The 16,815-nt window shown below is 31.7% G+C and overlaps 1 protein-coding gene across 4 annotated transcripts in view; it reads left to right on the top strand.

Annotated features, from left to right (window-relative positions):
* Positions 1-16,402, top strand: part of LOC119640659 (protein decapentaplegic) — a 76,459-nt gene extending 60,057 nt beyond the window's left edge. The window contains exons 3-5 of one of the 4 annotated variants that reach the window (XR_005247696.1): positions 12,840-13,112; positions 13,655-14,706; positions 16,148-16,402. Coding sequence is in view for 3 of the 4 variants with exons in the window: in XM_038038849.1 (XP_037894777.1) it covers positions 12,854-13,112; positions 13,655-14,502 (1,107 nt within the window). In the remaining variant the exon portion in view is untranslated. Of the gene's footprint in view, positions 1-2,807; positions 3,032-3,540; positions 3,792-12,839; positions 13,113-13,654; positions 15,266-16,147 lie in introns of those variants that run through there. The other 3 variants (XM_038038851.1, XM_038038850.1, XM_038038849.1) reach the window with 3 other exon arrangements.
* Positions 16,403-16,815: the final 413 nt, after the last annotated feature.

Below are 16,815 nucleotides of genomic sequence, written 5' to 3'. Positions count from 1 at the left end.
CAAGACATTTAGCAATATCAACTTAAGATGGAACGAGCTTTCTCGAACTTCTTGGATTATATTTGCTCGATGTTTGTATAAACGGTAACATCGATAAGTTTCCTATTGTGCAAAATAACGAAAAAACTAAAACAAAAAAATCAAAGACGCACGGCCCACTATTAAATATCGTATACCGTTACACATATAACTACATTTTAAGATAAGGGATCTGAACCATTTTCAATAACATGCAAGGTTGGGCCAAAGCACTTTAGTATAACAAATTTTACCAAAATATCTCAAAAATTTACGGCTTGAATTTTGTGGACAAGAAAATTAGGCGGACAGAGCGATTGATGGGCAGATGGCCATATTAACAGGCATCGTTAAATTAAATGAAAAAGTGATTCCTATGATAAAGCATGGGTCTACCTCAAGTATTTCTGGATGTTTCACACACAGGCACAATCTTACTACGTCCTTATGCTACAAAAATCTACAAATGTTACTTTTTGAGATATTTTTCTGTTCATAAAAATCCCTTTTATGTGAAAGGAGTCTTCGAAAGATATTTTTACCAGCAAAACGGAGTTTTTTATTTCGGTTTCTTCGATTCTTCTTAAGCCATGATTTAATTAAGTTTGCAAGTTCTACATATTTGGCTAAAATTTGAGTTCCTAAACAAACACCGATAGAAGCGAACATTTGATGGCTTTGGAAAAAAGTAGGAGTCATACTTGTTCCCGTGTGTAAGGATCGAAGTGCACGGAGTAAATATCGATATAGAGAAAATGAGTGTGGCCCACTTTTGAGATAAGTGCTTGCAAGGTCTGGATATCTCAAACATGGAAGCTAAGGCAACCAGTTACCGGCCAAATTTTGGCGAAATGCTGTAGGTGTAGAGAAGTTGATCAATGAAAAGAAATTTCTCTAATTAAGGCATCCATTCGACTTAGGCTTTCTGATTTCCTTAAGAAGCTGAGGTTCATTTTTGAAGATCATTTTTTCATTATTATGATAGAAATATCGTAGTTTGGCTGAAATAATTCGTTGTTTTGCTTAGCTATGCTAAGATCTCTTCAAAAGCAACTAATTTGCCGGCAGAAAAATGATGCGCTTATCTCATTGCTACAATTTGGAAATTGTAACCGACTAATACTATTCCTATTGGTAGCATTAATGAATTTTAGATAATTCTTAACGGCTCTAGATAAAAATATAAACATTTTTAGAATAAACAAAATGAAAACAATCTCAAAAAATTTCTAAGCAAGACTGAATATCTTTTGCGCCAGCAGATCTCACATCGAGCAATCTATTAGATATTTCACTCAATGAGTATACCGGTAAAGGAAGAAATTTGGATGGAGAGCGAGCGAGAGTGAGAGAAATAAAGGAAAAGAGATCACAAAACTCAACTCAATTCTTAAAGCATTGAGTATGAAAGAGAAAATCACTTAAAGTTGAATAACTAAAAGACCGTATAGTCAGTTAGTTTTCACTACCCATTGTTGTATTCTAGGTAAAGATGAGGCTACTTACACTGAGGTATAGTGATGGCGGTAGCCGCGTCTCTGTGTACATATGTAACTAAAAAAAAGTAGTTGGCGCTAATATGCTGTGAGGCTTAGCGCCGCTACTTCAAAAAAATATAAATAAATAAATAAATAAAAAAGAGCAGTGAGAGAATTGAACTTAAATTTGAGTAAAAGCTAAATAATTATTGAAATGCGGCGGGGAAAAAGGAGATCGTAGCAGAAAATAGAAAAGAGTGAGAGTGCGAAAGAGGGGGAAAGAACGAAAGGGAGAGAGAGAGAGAGAGAGAGAGAGAGAGAGAGAGAGAGAGAGAGAGAGAGAGAGAGAGAGAGAGAGAGAGAGAGAAAGACAGAGAGAGAGAGAGAGAGAGCGAAAAGTTCTCTTTAAGAAAATAGTAAAAAGTTCAAAATTTTAAAACAAACATTTGTCTATAAGATGTTAAACTTAAGAGGAGTGTGAACCATACAACAAACTAATATAATTATAAAGATGATAATGATTACGAGTATAAATGTGTATTCATGCACATAAACACACACTCATATATATATACATTAGATATATGCATCACATGCATGCTCTCGGTCTATATACATTCACAATAAAAATAAGCGGTAGTAGTTTTTAGTGTACGATTGACTACACACTAGCACACTTACGCAAGCAAGAAACACACAATAAGCCTTGGTAGCTGGGCAAAATGTGGTAGTACGGTGAGTTATACTGCGATTTGTTGTTGATGTTGTTGTTGAGGAACGGCATGGCTGTGAATTTGTTATTGTGTGAACCAGGTAGACAGTAAGGCGTTAGTCGTTCTACAGCACTGATCGAGTTTAAATATATTTTTACTTACTTACCTTTTGTGAGAAAAGAAAGAACAAAAAACAAAAAAATAAATTCACAAAATAAAACGTTTAAGTCTTTTGAAGCAGCATATTATTATATATTCATATGCATTTTATATAAAGGAAAATTTATTATAACAAAAAATTTAAAAAAAAATTTTTTTTTTTTTTAAATGCTATCAAACTGTAACTGATCGTTATTACTCTTAGAAACGTGAAAAAGATAAGAAAAAATAAAACAAAAAAGACTGTGGAAACTTCAAATGTGTAGTTTATGTAGGGGCTTTAACTTAAATAACAAAATTTACAACAATAAAAAAGAAAAAAAAAAAAACACAAACAGCTTTATTATTATTAAGCAAACAATAAAAGCGGTTTTCAGCGTAAACTTTATTATTATTAAAGCAGAAACAAAAAGAAAAGCAAAAAAAATAAAAATAAAAAAATTAAGAAAAAACACCAACAATAATAACAAAAGCAACCACATGCGACAAAAGTTTATTATTTAATATATCACTTTTAGTAACGTAGACAGACAAACACCTGTGTGAATACCAATAAGTGTAACGTTGTGATTTTTTTTTTTTTTAATGCGTAAAATATTACGCTTTACGAGAGAGATAAGCAATAAAACGTAAAGAATTGTTGTATAACATCTAAAAAGAAAGGTATTCTGTTTTTTTTTTTTTGTATGAAAGCAACGTTAAAAAATTAAAAAAAAAAATTATTATCAAAGATGAATTTTTTTTTTTTAATATTTTAAAAAAATAATAAACCAAGATTCTTTGTTTCCTCAAAAGACGTTTAGTATAGATGGTGTTTGTTTATCTTTACGCTACTAACGCAGCGAATACAAGAACAATAACAGCAATAATTATAAAAGGGCTAAACAGACACAGTTTCAACATTAATATAAACAATTTTAAGCATTTCGTTAAACAACAATTACGACAACAACAACAGCAACAACAGCAAGAAAGACAATTACTATTATTCTGTAATTGTAATCTTACGAGCAGACATTATTTAATTAATAAAAATTTCATATATTTTTTATATAATTATAAGAAGAAACTCAAAAACATTATTCAATTAAAAAGTAATAAATAATTCGAAAAACTCGAAAGAAAAAAAAGAAAATACCGAATTACAACATTTTTCAGAGTTCACTTTAAAAATAAAGTCAAAAACAAAAAAACAAAAAAAAAAAAATAAATAAATAAATCTCAACTCTTTGCACACAGTCACATAGACATTCCCAATTGTTGTCTTTCTTATAACTAACTGAATTACTGTGTTTTATGTATTTGTGTCAGATGATTGCATTGTAATATAATTCGTTATATGTATATAAACCTCTTGATATTTGTTTTTTAATATCATTGGAGAATTATTTTGTAATCAAAACCGATCATCTAACAGACTAAGGTGAGTTCAAACACTTTTCCGTATGATTGCTATTATTGCTAGTGTTCCTTTGTTGTTTTCGTAGTTGAAATTCAATATACAAAGAATTTTGTATCAGCAAGAATGTATTGCTATAAATCATCCTATAGCTTTTAGGTCATTTTCCAATATAGATATAAATAGAATACTTCGCCTCTACACTATTACAATACGGTACAGTAGTGCAAAGTGTAAGAGAAATCATTTGTGTATATATATATATATATTTATATTTATATATTATATAATATAATTTTTTTTTTTATATATAACATTTGTATTTTCAAAAAATTATTTTACTTGCACTTTATACTTCTACTTTATTATAACAATTAGACTAAAGATATCTTTTACTAATTTTTATAATCCCTTACGTTTCCGTAGCACAATTTACGTTAGTCCAGTAAAATTAAATAATTTTTGGAAATAGATTTAATTATAATAATCAATTTTTTAAAGTTTTACCTCTCTGGATTAGATCGACGCTTCAAGAAAACCCACCAAGCAAGTTGGAACTACTTTATATACAAATCATAGGGGCTTCTATTAATCGTGGTCTTGAACCATGTAAATTATTTTCAGTTATTTTGTGTCAATCTTACTTAATCTTAAATGAATTACTAGACAAATGCTTTCCAATCAGCTCGCTATACTTTCCAATTGAAATGCATGAAACATTTATGCCCTTCACACCTTCTGGTGCAGGGCGAAGGACTTGAGATAGATCCGCCATTTATTGTACCGATCGAAACAGAGTCACTTTCTGAACAGATGTAAGCTTGTCCGTCCGTCCTTACGCTTGTCCGTCTGCCTACCTAGTTTTCTTGCCTTTATTTTGACGAGCTTTGGTGTCCTAGCCCAAGCACAAACGCTATTGAGAATGGTTCGACTCCTTATGACTCCTTATTCAACCACCTCTCACATCTCTGAATAACGGAACGAATCCATCGTGTCATTTCAGTATTTAGTGATTCTTGTTTTCTTACACTTTGACCTTTTATTTATTAAGCAAAAGACGATATTTATTTCACATTTCATCTGCGTGAGTTACACAGTTTAGTACCTATTTTGAGTGTATTTATATCTCATTATTTCTTATACCACTTATGGCGCAAAGATATATAGTTTTATTTTTTATTTTTTTTCATTTTGATTATTTGATTATAAATTACAGTTTTGTTTTTGGATTATGGGCGCAATTGTGGGTGAAGACTTATTTTTAGCTTTAATATGACGTCATATCTTCTGAGTCTGAGCCGTATGCCAATTTTTCCCCTGTAAGTGGTCAAGAACTGCCGACGGATGGAAGGGCGGGTAAATAGCTAAGTTGTTTTGAAAGACAATGTATTGGTTTTCTATCTTCTAGCTATTAAGCTGCAATAGCCACAACGATTATTTGATGCCAATCTCAACACTTTGAAATATGCATAAAAAAATGAATTCGAAGAAACTTTCAAAAGTGAACCAAGGAAAATATCTGCAATGGCTTACGTATAGCAGCTTTAATGCTTGAGACTTATCCAAAAATGTAATCTTATTACTGATTTAGGTAAAGGTCTTGACTCTGCTTATGGTAATCAGATATAAAAGGGAAATATTTACGGATTTAAGGACAATAAGGAGTAAGTTGGGGGAACAAAAATGAGATAATGCTTTGCTTAACAACATTAATTAAGTTGCTTAATGTTATGGTGAATTGATTTTTGAGGTCGCTCGTTGACTTTGGCTAAAAAATTCGAAAGTTGTCACAATCATCCCATTAATAAGGACCAATAGGTATAAATTTCACTTTAGTAATAAATATATTCGCGACGACGCAACGGTTGACAGGGAACGTTTGGCATACAACGTATACCGCTCACCGGCGGCTATTCAAATATATATTCACCGAGAAGGAGGCTTTAGAGATCGCATAAAGTATATACACTCTGGAGGCAGTTCAGAGATCCTATAAGGTACACGTGTTTTCCATCAACACTAAATCCGGAATCGATCCATGTTTGTCTGTCCCTCTGACCTGAAATTTGCAGAAACATTGGAAACTCTTTTGCGTAGGTTGCTATTAAAAATAAACCAAATCGATTAAAGGACATATCTACAACGCAACATGAACCAAGAACATCTCTGCTTTCTGGATTTTTGCTACCATATCTTTTAAGCTGCAATAGACAGACGATAAAAGTTTTCATGTCCAAAAATGGAAAATACTGAGTCTCTGGAGTGGAATATGAAATTTACTTTTTTCGCTTTTTTGTTTATCGTTCGGTCTACCCGATAGGCTCCAGCTTATGGGAATATGATTTTCTTTCCTGTTTTAATTAACTGTCTAATATATGGTCCTATACTTAAGGTTTTCTTAACGCAAGGTAGAGACTAGAAGAGGTCTTACTTTTGTTGTTGTTGTTAGTAAAACGAACTTTTTTAAATATTTAAGCTAAAATTCGAGTCGACACAACCCGGTTTTAGTAAAGGAAAACTAAAGAAAAAATTTTCACTTGTTCTCTATACACGTTTACTGCCTGTAGTACCTTTTTTCACTTGTTCCTAATTAGCTCGGACAGTCAAGTGATAAAAGCTTATATACGGAACGGTTTTAAACAAAGGAAACAAGAAGTTTAAAATAACCTCTAATAAGGCACTTGGAATAAATTCTTTGTTAATAGAACTTTCAGTTTTATTTTTCATTAATTTCCAAAAAGTATAAAACTTACTTATAATCTAATCGAGATTCGCTTTAAGATATATTAAAAAAAAAAAATTATTCTTTATATTTCGAGATTTATTTTATATGTTTATTTTTCGTTCATTATGAAATAATTTTCTTGGAATAGTTATTAAACACCTTTCGAGTGTTATTGTTTAGCTTATTTGTTCTTCATAAAAATATTGTTTTCGTTCTGAGCATATAAAAAAAAAAAAAGAAATAAAAAAAAAAAAAATTAAACTAAAATTTATATCTTACAATAGAAGTCGGTGGATTTAAAAAACACTTTTTTTCTTTGTTTTTGACTCAAAACTATTGTTTAGACTAACAGTAGATAATAAATAGAAAAGTTACAAAAGAATGAAATGTAAAGATTATTGATTTTTTACACAAACAATAAAAATAACTGTAATGATGTTTCCTACAGAGACATAAAGTCTCTTTAATAAAATCGGGTTTCTTTATTTTAATTACTTACAGTATTTTCTACGTAACGTTACGCGTTCGTTAAGCAACGAACTACTCTATGGAAAATCATAATTCATAAATTTCCCCTTTTTTTAATTGACCTATCAATCAAGTGATGTCGCGTATACCCCGTAGATGGATAGTGGGCAGAAAGAAGTGCACATCACCGCCCTTATCAGCCGATCACTCACTATAGCTACAGCCAAGCAACAATCGTAATTTCGATATAGTTTACTGCTCTGAACATTCCAACTGGGTATACCGACAGATAGCCTTGGGGTTCTAGCGGAACATTTTCAGCACATACATATAAAAGGCCCCAATTTTCCGATACTGTCAATTTATACTGAACGTCGAAGCGTCTCGCTTCCAATCTATATCTTGACCCAAGCATGATAAATTTTAATTTTTTCTTTCAATCTTTGTTTGTCTCGTGGACAATCTCAGCAACAAGAGAGCGAATAAGCAGAGACTCAGGAGGACATGAATAAGTCAACCTTGTTCGATCTATAATGTGTACATGTAATATATATTTCCAGCCGATACGATATATTTAGAAGATAAATAATTTATGTTGAAAGAAGTTTTACTCCTTGATAGTAGGACAAGGTTTATTTGATCACTACGCCACTTGTGGCATCAGAGTATATTAAGTTTGTGTGGAGTTTTATCCTTCGAATGTTTTCTGAAGGTAGCGTCCGCCTCTCTTATATTTGGTGTTCAACCTACAGGTCGCGAATTTTTTGACGAAGTTTTTTAAATCGACTTGTTTTCGCCCAAGGCCGAAAGCTATTGAGAATAGTTCAGATCGAACCACATTTTCGACCACTTCAGATATAACGCCTTGTTTTAAAAAGTCGTTGGTGTAGGGTTTTTAATGGTGTTTTACTTGTTTTATTTATATATAAATATTTTGACCAAATGATGAAATGAAAAACTATGTTTGGCTTCGAAGACGAGTTTACAAATTAAAAATTCGTAAAAATTGGCTTTGTGATCCAAAAGCGATCTATTTCTATATTTTTTATATAGTGTGATATTTGTATATTCTTCGTATATTTTCAAAATTTTTCAAAATAAAAATAAAAATTTTCACTAATGAAGAAATGTTTCCTTTCGAGCCGATGTTACTAAATAGAGACTACTTTATGTATGTGTTAGGGAGTCATAACGTCTAACGTCAAGCAACTTAGACATTCCTAACATGTTTTCATTTTTTTAAAAATTTTTGTTTTATAAGCATTTGCTTTACGTATTTTTTTTTTTTTTTTTTTTTATAAATTAAAACAAATAATTTGTATTTATTACTATTTTTAATAAAATTACTTTAATTATTCTTAGAAATTAAATCGTTAAGAAATCAGTTGAAGATTGCTTTAGTAAAGCAAATATTTCAAATATTTAAACAATTTTTTACATTAAATATTATTTTATTTAAAATTTTACTCAAACAATATTTGAAGAGTTAAAACACTTCTCTAAGGCCAATCAACGCTGTGTTGCATACTAAACCGTGAACAGGATTGAAGCATTTATTGTATTCTAAGTCAGCTGCGCATTCGATTAAAACTTAATATATCACAAATGGGTCTTCTATGGAAACGATAAGAAAAAAACAGTTGAGAGAAAAATGTGTAACAAAATGTGGAGAATATTTATTGATCATAAGCCCTTAATAATTAAATAAGTTTCGCTTTACATAAATTTTCTCACAAACGATGAGATGAGAGTTGAAGGCATAAATTCTTGTAATATTTATATAATTCTTTGGTCTAAGTGGTTTAATAAAAGTGTGATTTCAAACCTTTTGAATCTAAAAAGAAAAATCCCAGACTCCGTCATCATCATTCAAACTAATAATCCCCTTTTTTAAAGTAAAAAACATGATTCATTTAGAAATCACAGTATCAGCCTAAGGAGAACGGACTGTTTTCACATCACCACAGCGAGCCATTCTCATGAGATATATATTTAACTTATAAGGCTCTATGATATGCAATGTAAGAAATCACTTAATTCTTTCGCGCCGGTGCGCCAATATTACACTTTGCCGGCTTTCAAGTCGATGCGAACCACGCTTCACCGCAAATGTATGCTTGCGTTACACCATTGCACATACATTGTTCGCTAACTTGTGTATCGCATTTTGTGCTTTGTTTATTGCTTTATTTTGTGTATTTTGTGTACGCTTTTGAAATCGAGCAATAACATAATTAATTAAACCAATAAACAATTACTGTATAAAGACGGCGTCAGGGGCTGTGATGCACGGCACACGTCGCGAAAGAGGTTAGCTTACATACCTATAGATAATGAAACACGCACGAGGAGAATGAAAAAGTTAAGTTTTTCACTGAAAAAAGAGCAATCTTTCGTTAGTGCTTGTCCCAGTGCTTCACTGCGAAATATCATTTTGGAGACATAGTGTGCCATTAGAATGACAAAAATGAAAATTGGTGGCATATGCTCCGGATATAGTATTATATATCCTATAATTAATTTTTACTTCTAAGTCACAATACCAGGATCATAAAAATGCCCATTCGCGGTCGAAAATTCTATCCTTTTCTTCTGCAAAGATTTTTATGCTAGAGTGCAACTTTTTTGCTCCGGCTGTCAAGGAGAGACACTAACGTTTTCTGCTTTACACATAAAGAAACGGCACAATTCATAATCCAAGTCTGCTTTAAATTATTTTGTAATATGAAAGCGATAGCATATGCTCGGTCCTTTGTCAGTGGGAATTAAGCAAAAAAATATTTCCTGCAGATTTTAAGTGTTTCAATACATTTACAAACTTGGTGGGTTAAGAACATATGAACTCTGAAATTTTCCAGGCCAGATTCTAGATTAGATTAGCTTACAGATCAGCTGAATCCCACGAAACATGTGTCCACTTTTACACTCTTAGATCAAAACTCATCTATGTTACAACAAAGGTGACAAAAGAGTTAAGAATTTTAATCTAAATTACATACGCATAGGGGATGTTCTTACATAAGTTTTTTGCTCCCAATATCTATCTCTACACTTACGATACCGATTAAAAGGGGATAACGTTAGTGCAAATCATTACAACGAAAGCATTACTTTTCGCATACTTGTTGCTTTTATATATTATGGAATTACTTTTTTATGGTCTCTAAGATACCGACATGTTGGCCGCATAAAAAATGTGAATTTTCTCACGCTATCTTTAATGTCCTGCGCCCACGTAAATTTTATACAAACTTTTGGAAAAATGTAAAAATTTGTCTTTTGCATTACATTTGTTGCAAAATATTTTTGAATTTCAACCAAGCCGTTGATTTATTTCCTCAAAGTGAGTTTAAAGCTATTAACTATCGCAACATATAAAATGATAATAGTGCCCAAAAAAGTGCTTACATTATCTGATATCGGAATGACTTAAAATTTTTTCAACAGTCAACCATTTATTTCTTCATTTTATGGCCAAAAAAAAATTTACATCCACAACGAAATCTCAAACTACATCAAGTTTAACGATACTAAACTTTTCTAATTTTGCTCTTTCATATAAATTTAAATGTAAATATAAATATATATATATATATATAATGGTATATAGTATAAGATGTATAAGCGAGAAACGCTTCAAAATAGTTTTGTAAAAGGAAAACGTAAGAAAATTATCTATTGATAAAAGATTTTAATCTTTATGTGAAAAACAACATGTAATTTGTTGCTGCGGTTGTTTCTTTCGTTATCTTGATCAATTTTCTTTAAAAGTACATTACATACAAACATATGTGAAAGATTTGACTCTCTCGATAACCGGTGCTACTAACACATAATAATAATCTTATGGTATAATGAAACCACTATTTACCAACGCACACTATTTACCTGTATATTCGTTTACGATTATTTGATGGGTGTTTGTACACCTGCTACGTATGGGCTGAAATATTCGAAGATGTTATTGTGATTGACTTTTGTGATAATACCAGCGGTATTAGCCGCTTTGACCTCATTAAACGTGATTTTTCAAAATTAAATAAATAAAATTAATTCAAATTATAACAAAAAAAAAAGAATTCTTCTATAATTCATTCATTCGTGATTCACACGTTCGATATACAAAAATTTTGGTTTCATAAATCATAAATCCTTGAAACTATTTCAAATAAGTAGCTTCTCGGAGGGCATATCAAAACAATTCCTGCACCCAAGTATAAGGTAAAGTTTTATAGGAAGTATACGCGTATTTGTTATATCTAATACAAACACTGTGTGCATATTAATTTAGGGGAATTGAATTCGGCTTCACTTTGTTGATAACTTACAAGAGTTCTTTAACCATACTGCCCTGCCAGCAGTGAGCTTTCTCATTGTAACTGAGGTCGCTATTTTCATTTCGAACGTTCATGAACACTATCCCCTTACTTCAGTCCTCTTTTTCTTCCCTTCCCTTCCTGAGACCCACCGCGCCCGCAAGTATAGGCAACATATCCTGAGTGCCTTGTTATTAAGAAAACCACGAGTAGTTTGGATTTCCAATATTGACAAACCTGAGATCATTATATAAATGTAAATAATATTAAAATATAAAAAATAAGCTGTAAGTTGTTAAATAAGCATTTGTGAGGCGGGTAGTTGAATTGCAAGATGGACCTAGGAAGAATATTTAGCAATTTTTGGTCAAATTTTTGCAAAGGCTCTAATAAAATGAAAATTTTTTAGAATATAGCGCTAGGTATAAAAGACTTAGCCACGGCTAGAACTACTTGTTTCTCTTTTTAGTTACCCATGAACTGCTGCCTTCACACTCGCTATACTATGACTTGATAGTGGTAATGCTGCCGAAATCACGCGAACATTCCCTTGACCCAATACCAAGCAAACGAAAAAACAGTTTGACCGACAGGCATCCCTACAACTGCTAATTATTTTATGTTATCCATATTACTTTATGTTATCCATAGCTCCCTGTCTTTGGAATGTTTGCTGCGTATTTTTGCTAATAAAAATAAAGACAAATCAAGTATGGAGTTTTATGCTGTTCTTAGGGATGATACAATCAACTTCAGCACATAACTTAAATAAGAAAAAACTAATTAGTTAAATAACATTAGTAATAACTCTATTAAGGTTCAAAATACAAAAAAAAACCTCCTGTTCACATTGAATCTTTTCTACACAACACAGCAATTCTTCTCTTGTTGATTTGCCGAATTGAAGAAGAAGAAGAATTAAAAATCTAAGTGACGCAGGTCTTTTAAGGCAAAAGTATTTTGTTTTTATAGCCAATCAAATAATTTTTCCTGCTTGTCAAATTCCATACTTATACCGTAAAAATCGAAAGCAATGTTTTTCGTATCACACCTTCTCAATAGGTACAGGCAAGTATTGCCAATGTTAATGGCCATAAACTAATACAAAGGGCATCGTTTTAATTATTGCATCTGTCAATAGTACGGGATTATTGTAAGAATATTCAAGAAATATTAGCAAGTGTTTAAGTTGTCGTCGAAAATTTACTAAAGATAGTGTTCCATAGCAAATGCAAGAGATTTGTAAAGGTTTTACTAGACAAGACAACTACTGCATTTCCTAAATAGCTAGCATATAGTCATAGCACTCAAGTTAAGAGTTAGTGCAGCGTTATCCTCTTACACTCAAGAGAATAAATAAAATAAATTGAATCGTAAAACATTTTGTAAGTAAGCATGAGTGTAAGAGTAATTTTCTCATTGTGGCACTCACTCAAGCGCATATTCCTTAGTTTTAATATGAGGGCAAAATTTTAACTTGACTCGTTTTAAATTTTAGTTGTTGCGTGTTAACCCTTTAATCAACATCGTTAAGTGTGTGTTCATGTTTTTGTATCATTTTAGAGTTGCAAGCGACCATGCGCGCATGGCTTCTACTCCTCGCAGTCCTGGCGACTTTATTAATACGCGTTACAGTTGCCAATCAGAATTTAATTGATGATAATAATATATTAACGTTATTAAATAAAATGAAAAAAAATCCGCCAAAAATTGATCGCTCGAAAATTGTAATACCGGACGAATTATGGGAACAGTATTTAGCGAGAAACAAACAAAAATTCAGACCAAATCCATTAGCAAAAGTTGCTGATACAGTGAGAAGTTTTACACACAAAGGTAAGTAAAAAGTATAAACTAATATATATATATATATATATATATATATGTTAAGCAGTAATCCACAACATTATTTGCCTAGGAATGTTACTAAGTAATATTTGAATTATAACTGTAGATAAAATTCAGTAATGAAAACAGAATTAGTTCTACGTTAGAATGAGATAGCACTAGAGAATAAAATTTAATACATATATATACACTTTGCTAAGTGAGCACTTAAGGATTGCAATTCTTTGCTGTTATTTATTAAATTTAGAGAAGAAAGTACCTGCTTATAACAATTTCAATGCGCAGGTATTTAGCTATGGTAGTGTAGATAATACAGTTGCAAATCAAGAACACGACGAACAAAGAAAGCGAAAAATGTCTCAAATCTATTTAAACAGCAAGCATATTTTTACGACTTAGGTATTTCGTGATTATATTAGGATATCTAAGGAGGAAAATTTCTTTAACAAGTCCATCCACACTCGTAAGGCAGACAACAAAAATAATAATCAATTTTATTTTGCTTTCCTATTTTTTTGTGTGTTTTCTAGAAAGTAAAATAGATGATCGTTTTCCTCATCATCATCGATATCGTTTATATTTCGATGTTAAAAGCATTTCCGACGATGGCGAGAAGCTGAAAGCTGCTGAATTGAAGTTATCACGTGACGCCATCAGCGATGCTTCATGGCCTACTAGTCGGCATCGCGATCGAGATCGTTACCAAGTTCTGGTTTACGATATAATGCGCTTGGGTGTAAAGGGCGTCCGTTCACCGCATTATTGGCTTATAGAAAATCGAACGGTTTGGTTAAATAGCACGGAAAAGGTCAGCTTAGATGTAAGCCCAGCGGTTGATCGATGGCTAAGTGCACCGAACAGAAATTATGGTTTGCTAATTGAGGTGCGAACAGCTGAACATTTAGAACCAGCACCGCATCATCATGTACGTTTGCGACGCAGTACAGACGAACAAGATCACGTATGGCGGCATAAGCAACCTGTACTGATGACCTATACGGATGATGGTAAACACAAATCACGGCCGAAGAGAGGAAGGCCAAGCCGAAGGAAAAATCACAATGAATCTTGTAGTCGTCATCCGTTGTACGTTGACTTTGGCGATGTAGGCTGGAGTGATTGGATTGTTGCACCGTCCGGTTATGATGCTTTCTATTGTCATGGCAATTGTCCATTTCCGTTGGCGGACCATTTTAACTCGACCAATCATGCTGTGGTACAAACCATGGTTAATGCCCAAAATCCTGGAAAAGTGCCGAAAGCGTGCTGCGTACCTGTCGAATTAGAGGGCATTGCGATGCTTTATGTAACGGATAAAAATACGGTAGTACTCAAGAACTATCAGGATATGACAGTCGTGGGTTGTGGTTGCCGGTAAAATTGGGCATTTAACGGTTGGTACCGTGTTCGCCAAATAAAGAAAACGGCTTTTTTCTGACAATTCCAAAGCGTTCTCTTACGTTAGCTCAAGCTCATAGCCGCAGTGTTAACTATGAACACCAACTTGCACCAATATCTGGCGTCTCTGATCCTAGGCATTTGTTGTTGATGAGAACGAGAGCTGATGATGAAAGCGCAAAGTGTATGATAACAATAAAATAAGCGCGTTACCTGACATGTGTTGCATGTGTATGTTTATGAATGTATGAATGTGTGAGTGTTTGCATATAAGTTATAGATTTATTGTGTATATAGTATTTTAAAAATGTGTGGCGTGTGCGTATTCAGGGTTGTGTGTTTGTGTATGCCGCCAAGTCAGAGAATTACATGTTACTAAGAAAGTACAACAAAACTATTTTCGGCACTATTTAGCCTGTGATGCGGGCCTTACATTAAAAATGTAATTAAATAACTGTAAATAGCATTACGCAGCTCAAAGCAGGTAACATTTTCCTTCAGACAGTGCTTCGCAGGTAACTAACTAACTAACTAACTGCTCGCACTATTACTGAGTTTTTAGTTAATTCTCTGATTAGGCGCAAAACTTGAGTCTACTTAAGAGATCATTGTATGTTATAAATGCAAAGGCTGTCCGGGCCTCAATAATGCTTTAATAAGTTTTAGTGTTCTATTTGTTTATAAACTAATGTTGTTTTTTAAATTAATGCGTAAATAGTTTCTTTTTTTTTTTCTTTTTTACAATTATATGCAAAAACAAAAGAAAACACGCGCAATCTAAATGGACTGAATTATTAAATTTTTATTTCTTTGATTTTTTTTTTTTGAGTTTTTTTAAGTATAAACTTTGTTTTGTTTTAAGTTGTTTCAATTTTTGAATTTTGTGTGCTGACTTAAATAAATTCATTAAAAATGACAAATATATTAACATAGATAGGTTGTCATTTTGTGAAAAGCAGTACTTGTCTAAGGAGGAAAAACATGAACATGGAAAACGACAAACATCCGAGCTTAAAACTCTTCAAGTATTTAACAAATATCCCCTAATCGGTTAAAGAACAGAATAATAAAAAAGAAAAATAGCGAAGAAAGTAAGGGAAAGGAAAAGTGCAGAATGCAAAAGCCAATCCGTGTTTGTTTGTACACGTGTACTTTTTACTTTAGTGCCATTATACATTCATTTTCATCGATCAAAGCTAACGCTTTACCTTAAAACATTGGTTTTTTTTTTTTTTTTGTTTTGCTTTGAATATTCAAAATTTTCATCGAAAATTTATTATTGTATTCCATCCGTTTGTACATGATTAGCATATATATATATATATATATATATATATTAGATAACAACATCCAGCCAGCGAAATTCTCCTAAGCCGATACTCAATACATTGCGTCGCCATTTTATTTTATTTTTTTATGCATATCTCTGTATAATGAATTTTGTAAATCTTTAATTAACTGCTAGTTTCTAGTTAATGTTATTTTAAGGAATTTAAAAAATATTAATAATAATAGTGAATGTGTATATGTTAAATGCGTATGTATATGTATGAGTTTTTATTTTTATTTTTTTTTCAATTAAGATCGAAATATTGTATTTCGTTTTTTTTTTTTTTTCTTTTTAGATTATAATTCCATTAAGCTCAAAGAAATCCTTAATTATTTAAGGATCTGTATTGTATATGTAATGTAATTCCCCTTTCTATCCGCCCCTTCATATTCCTCGCTAGCTCTTTCGATCTCTCCCCATATATTTTTTTTCTTCTCTTTCTCTCTCTCTTTCTCATTTATCCTCGTATAATATCCATCCATTATATAATCTGAAATTAATATATCTATATATCTATGTATATAAGATATCAATCATACTTGTACGCTATATTAAATACTCATCTTCCCTAAAAAACATTTAAAAAAAAAAAAAAAAAAACCCATATTGTTTTCAACACTTACTCTAATTTTTAATTTTTTTGTTGTAAGCGTTTGTAAATTTCTTTTCCACGTTTTGTTTAATTTATTTAAAAATAGCATAAAAAAAAGAATTTTTTGTCATATTTTTAAGAATTTTCAAATTGAAAAACATTCTGTGAAAACAATGAAAAAGTGAATGAAAATATTAAAAAAAAGAAAAAAGCAAAAACAACGAATAAAGAAAAGAAAAATTTTTATAAAACATGGATTTTAGTTTCATTACCGAAAGGTTTACGACCAGAATTTCTCTTCTTTTTCTTTCAAGGAGTTCAGAAAGACCCACTCTTTTTATACCAATTAACTCGCAATCATTTTTTGAATC

Source organism: Glossina fuscipes, unplaced genomic scaffold (genome assembly GCF_014805625.2).
Source record: "Glossina fuscipes isolate IAEA_lab_2018 unplaced genomic scaffold, Yale_Gfus_2 121, whole genome shotgun sequence".
NCBI lineage: Eukaryota > Metazoa > Arthropoda > Insecta > Diptera > Glossinidae > Glossina > Glossina fuscipes.
This window is presented reverse-complemented; position numbering and strand designations above follow the sequence as displayed.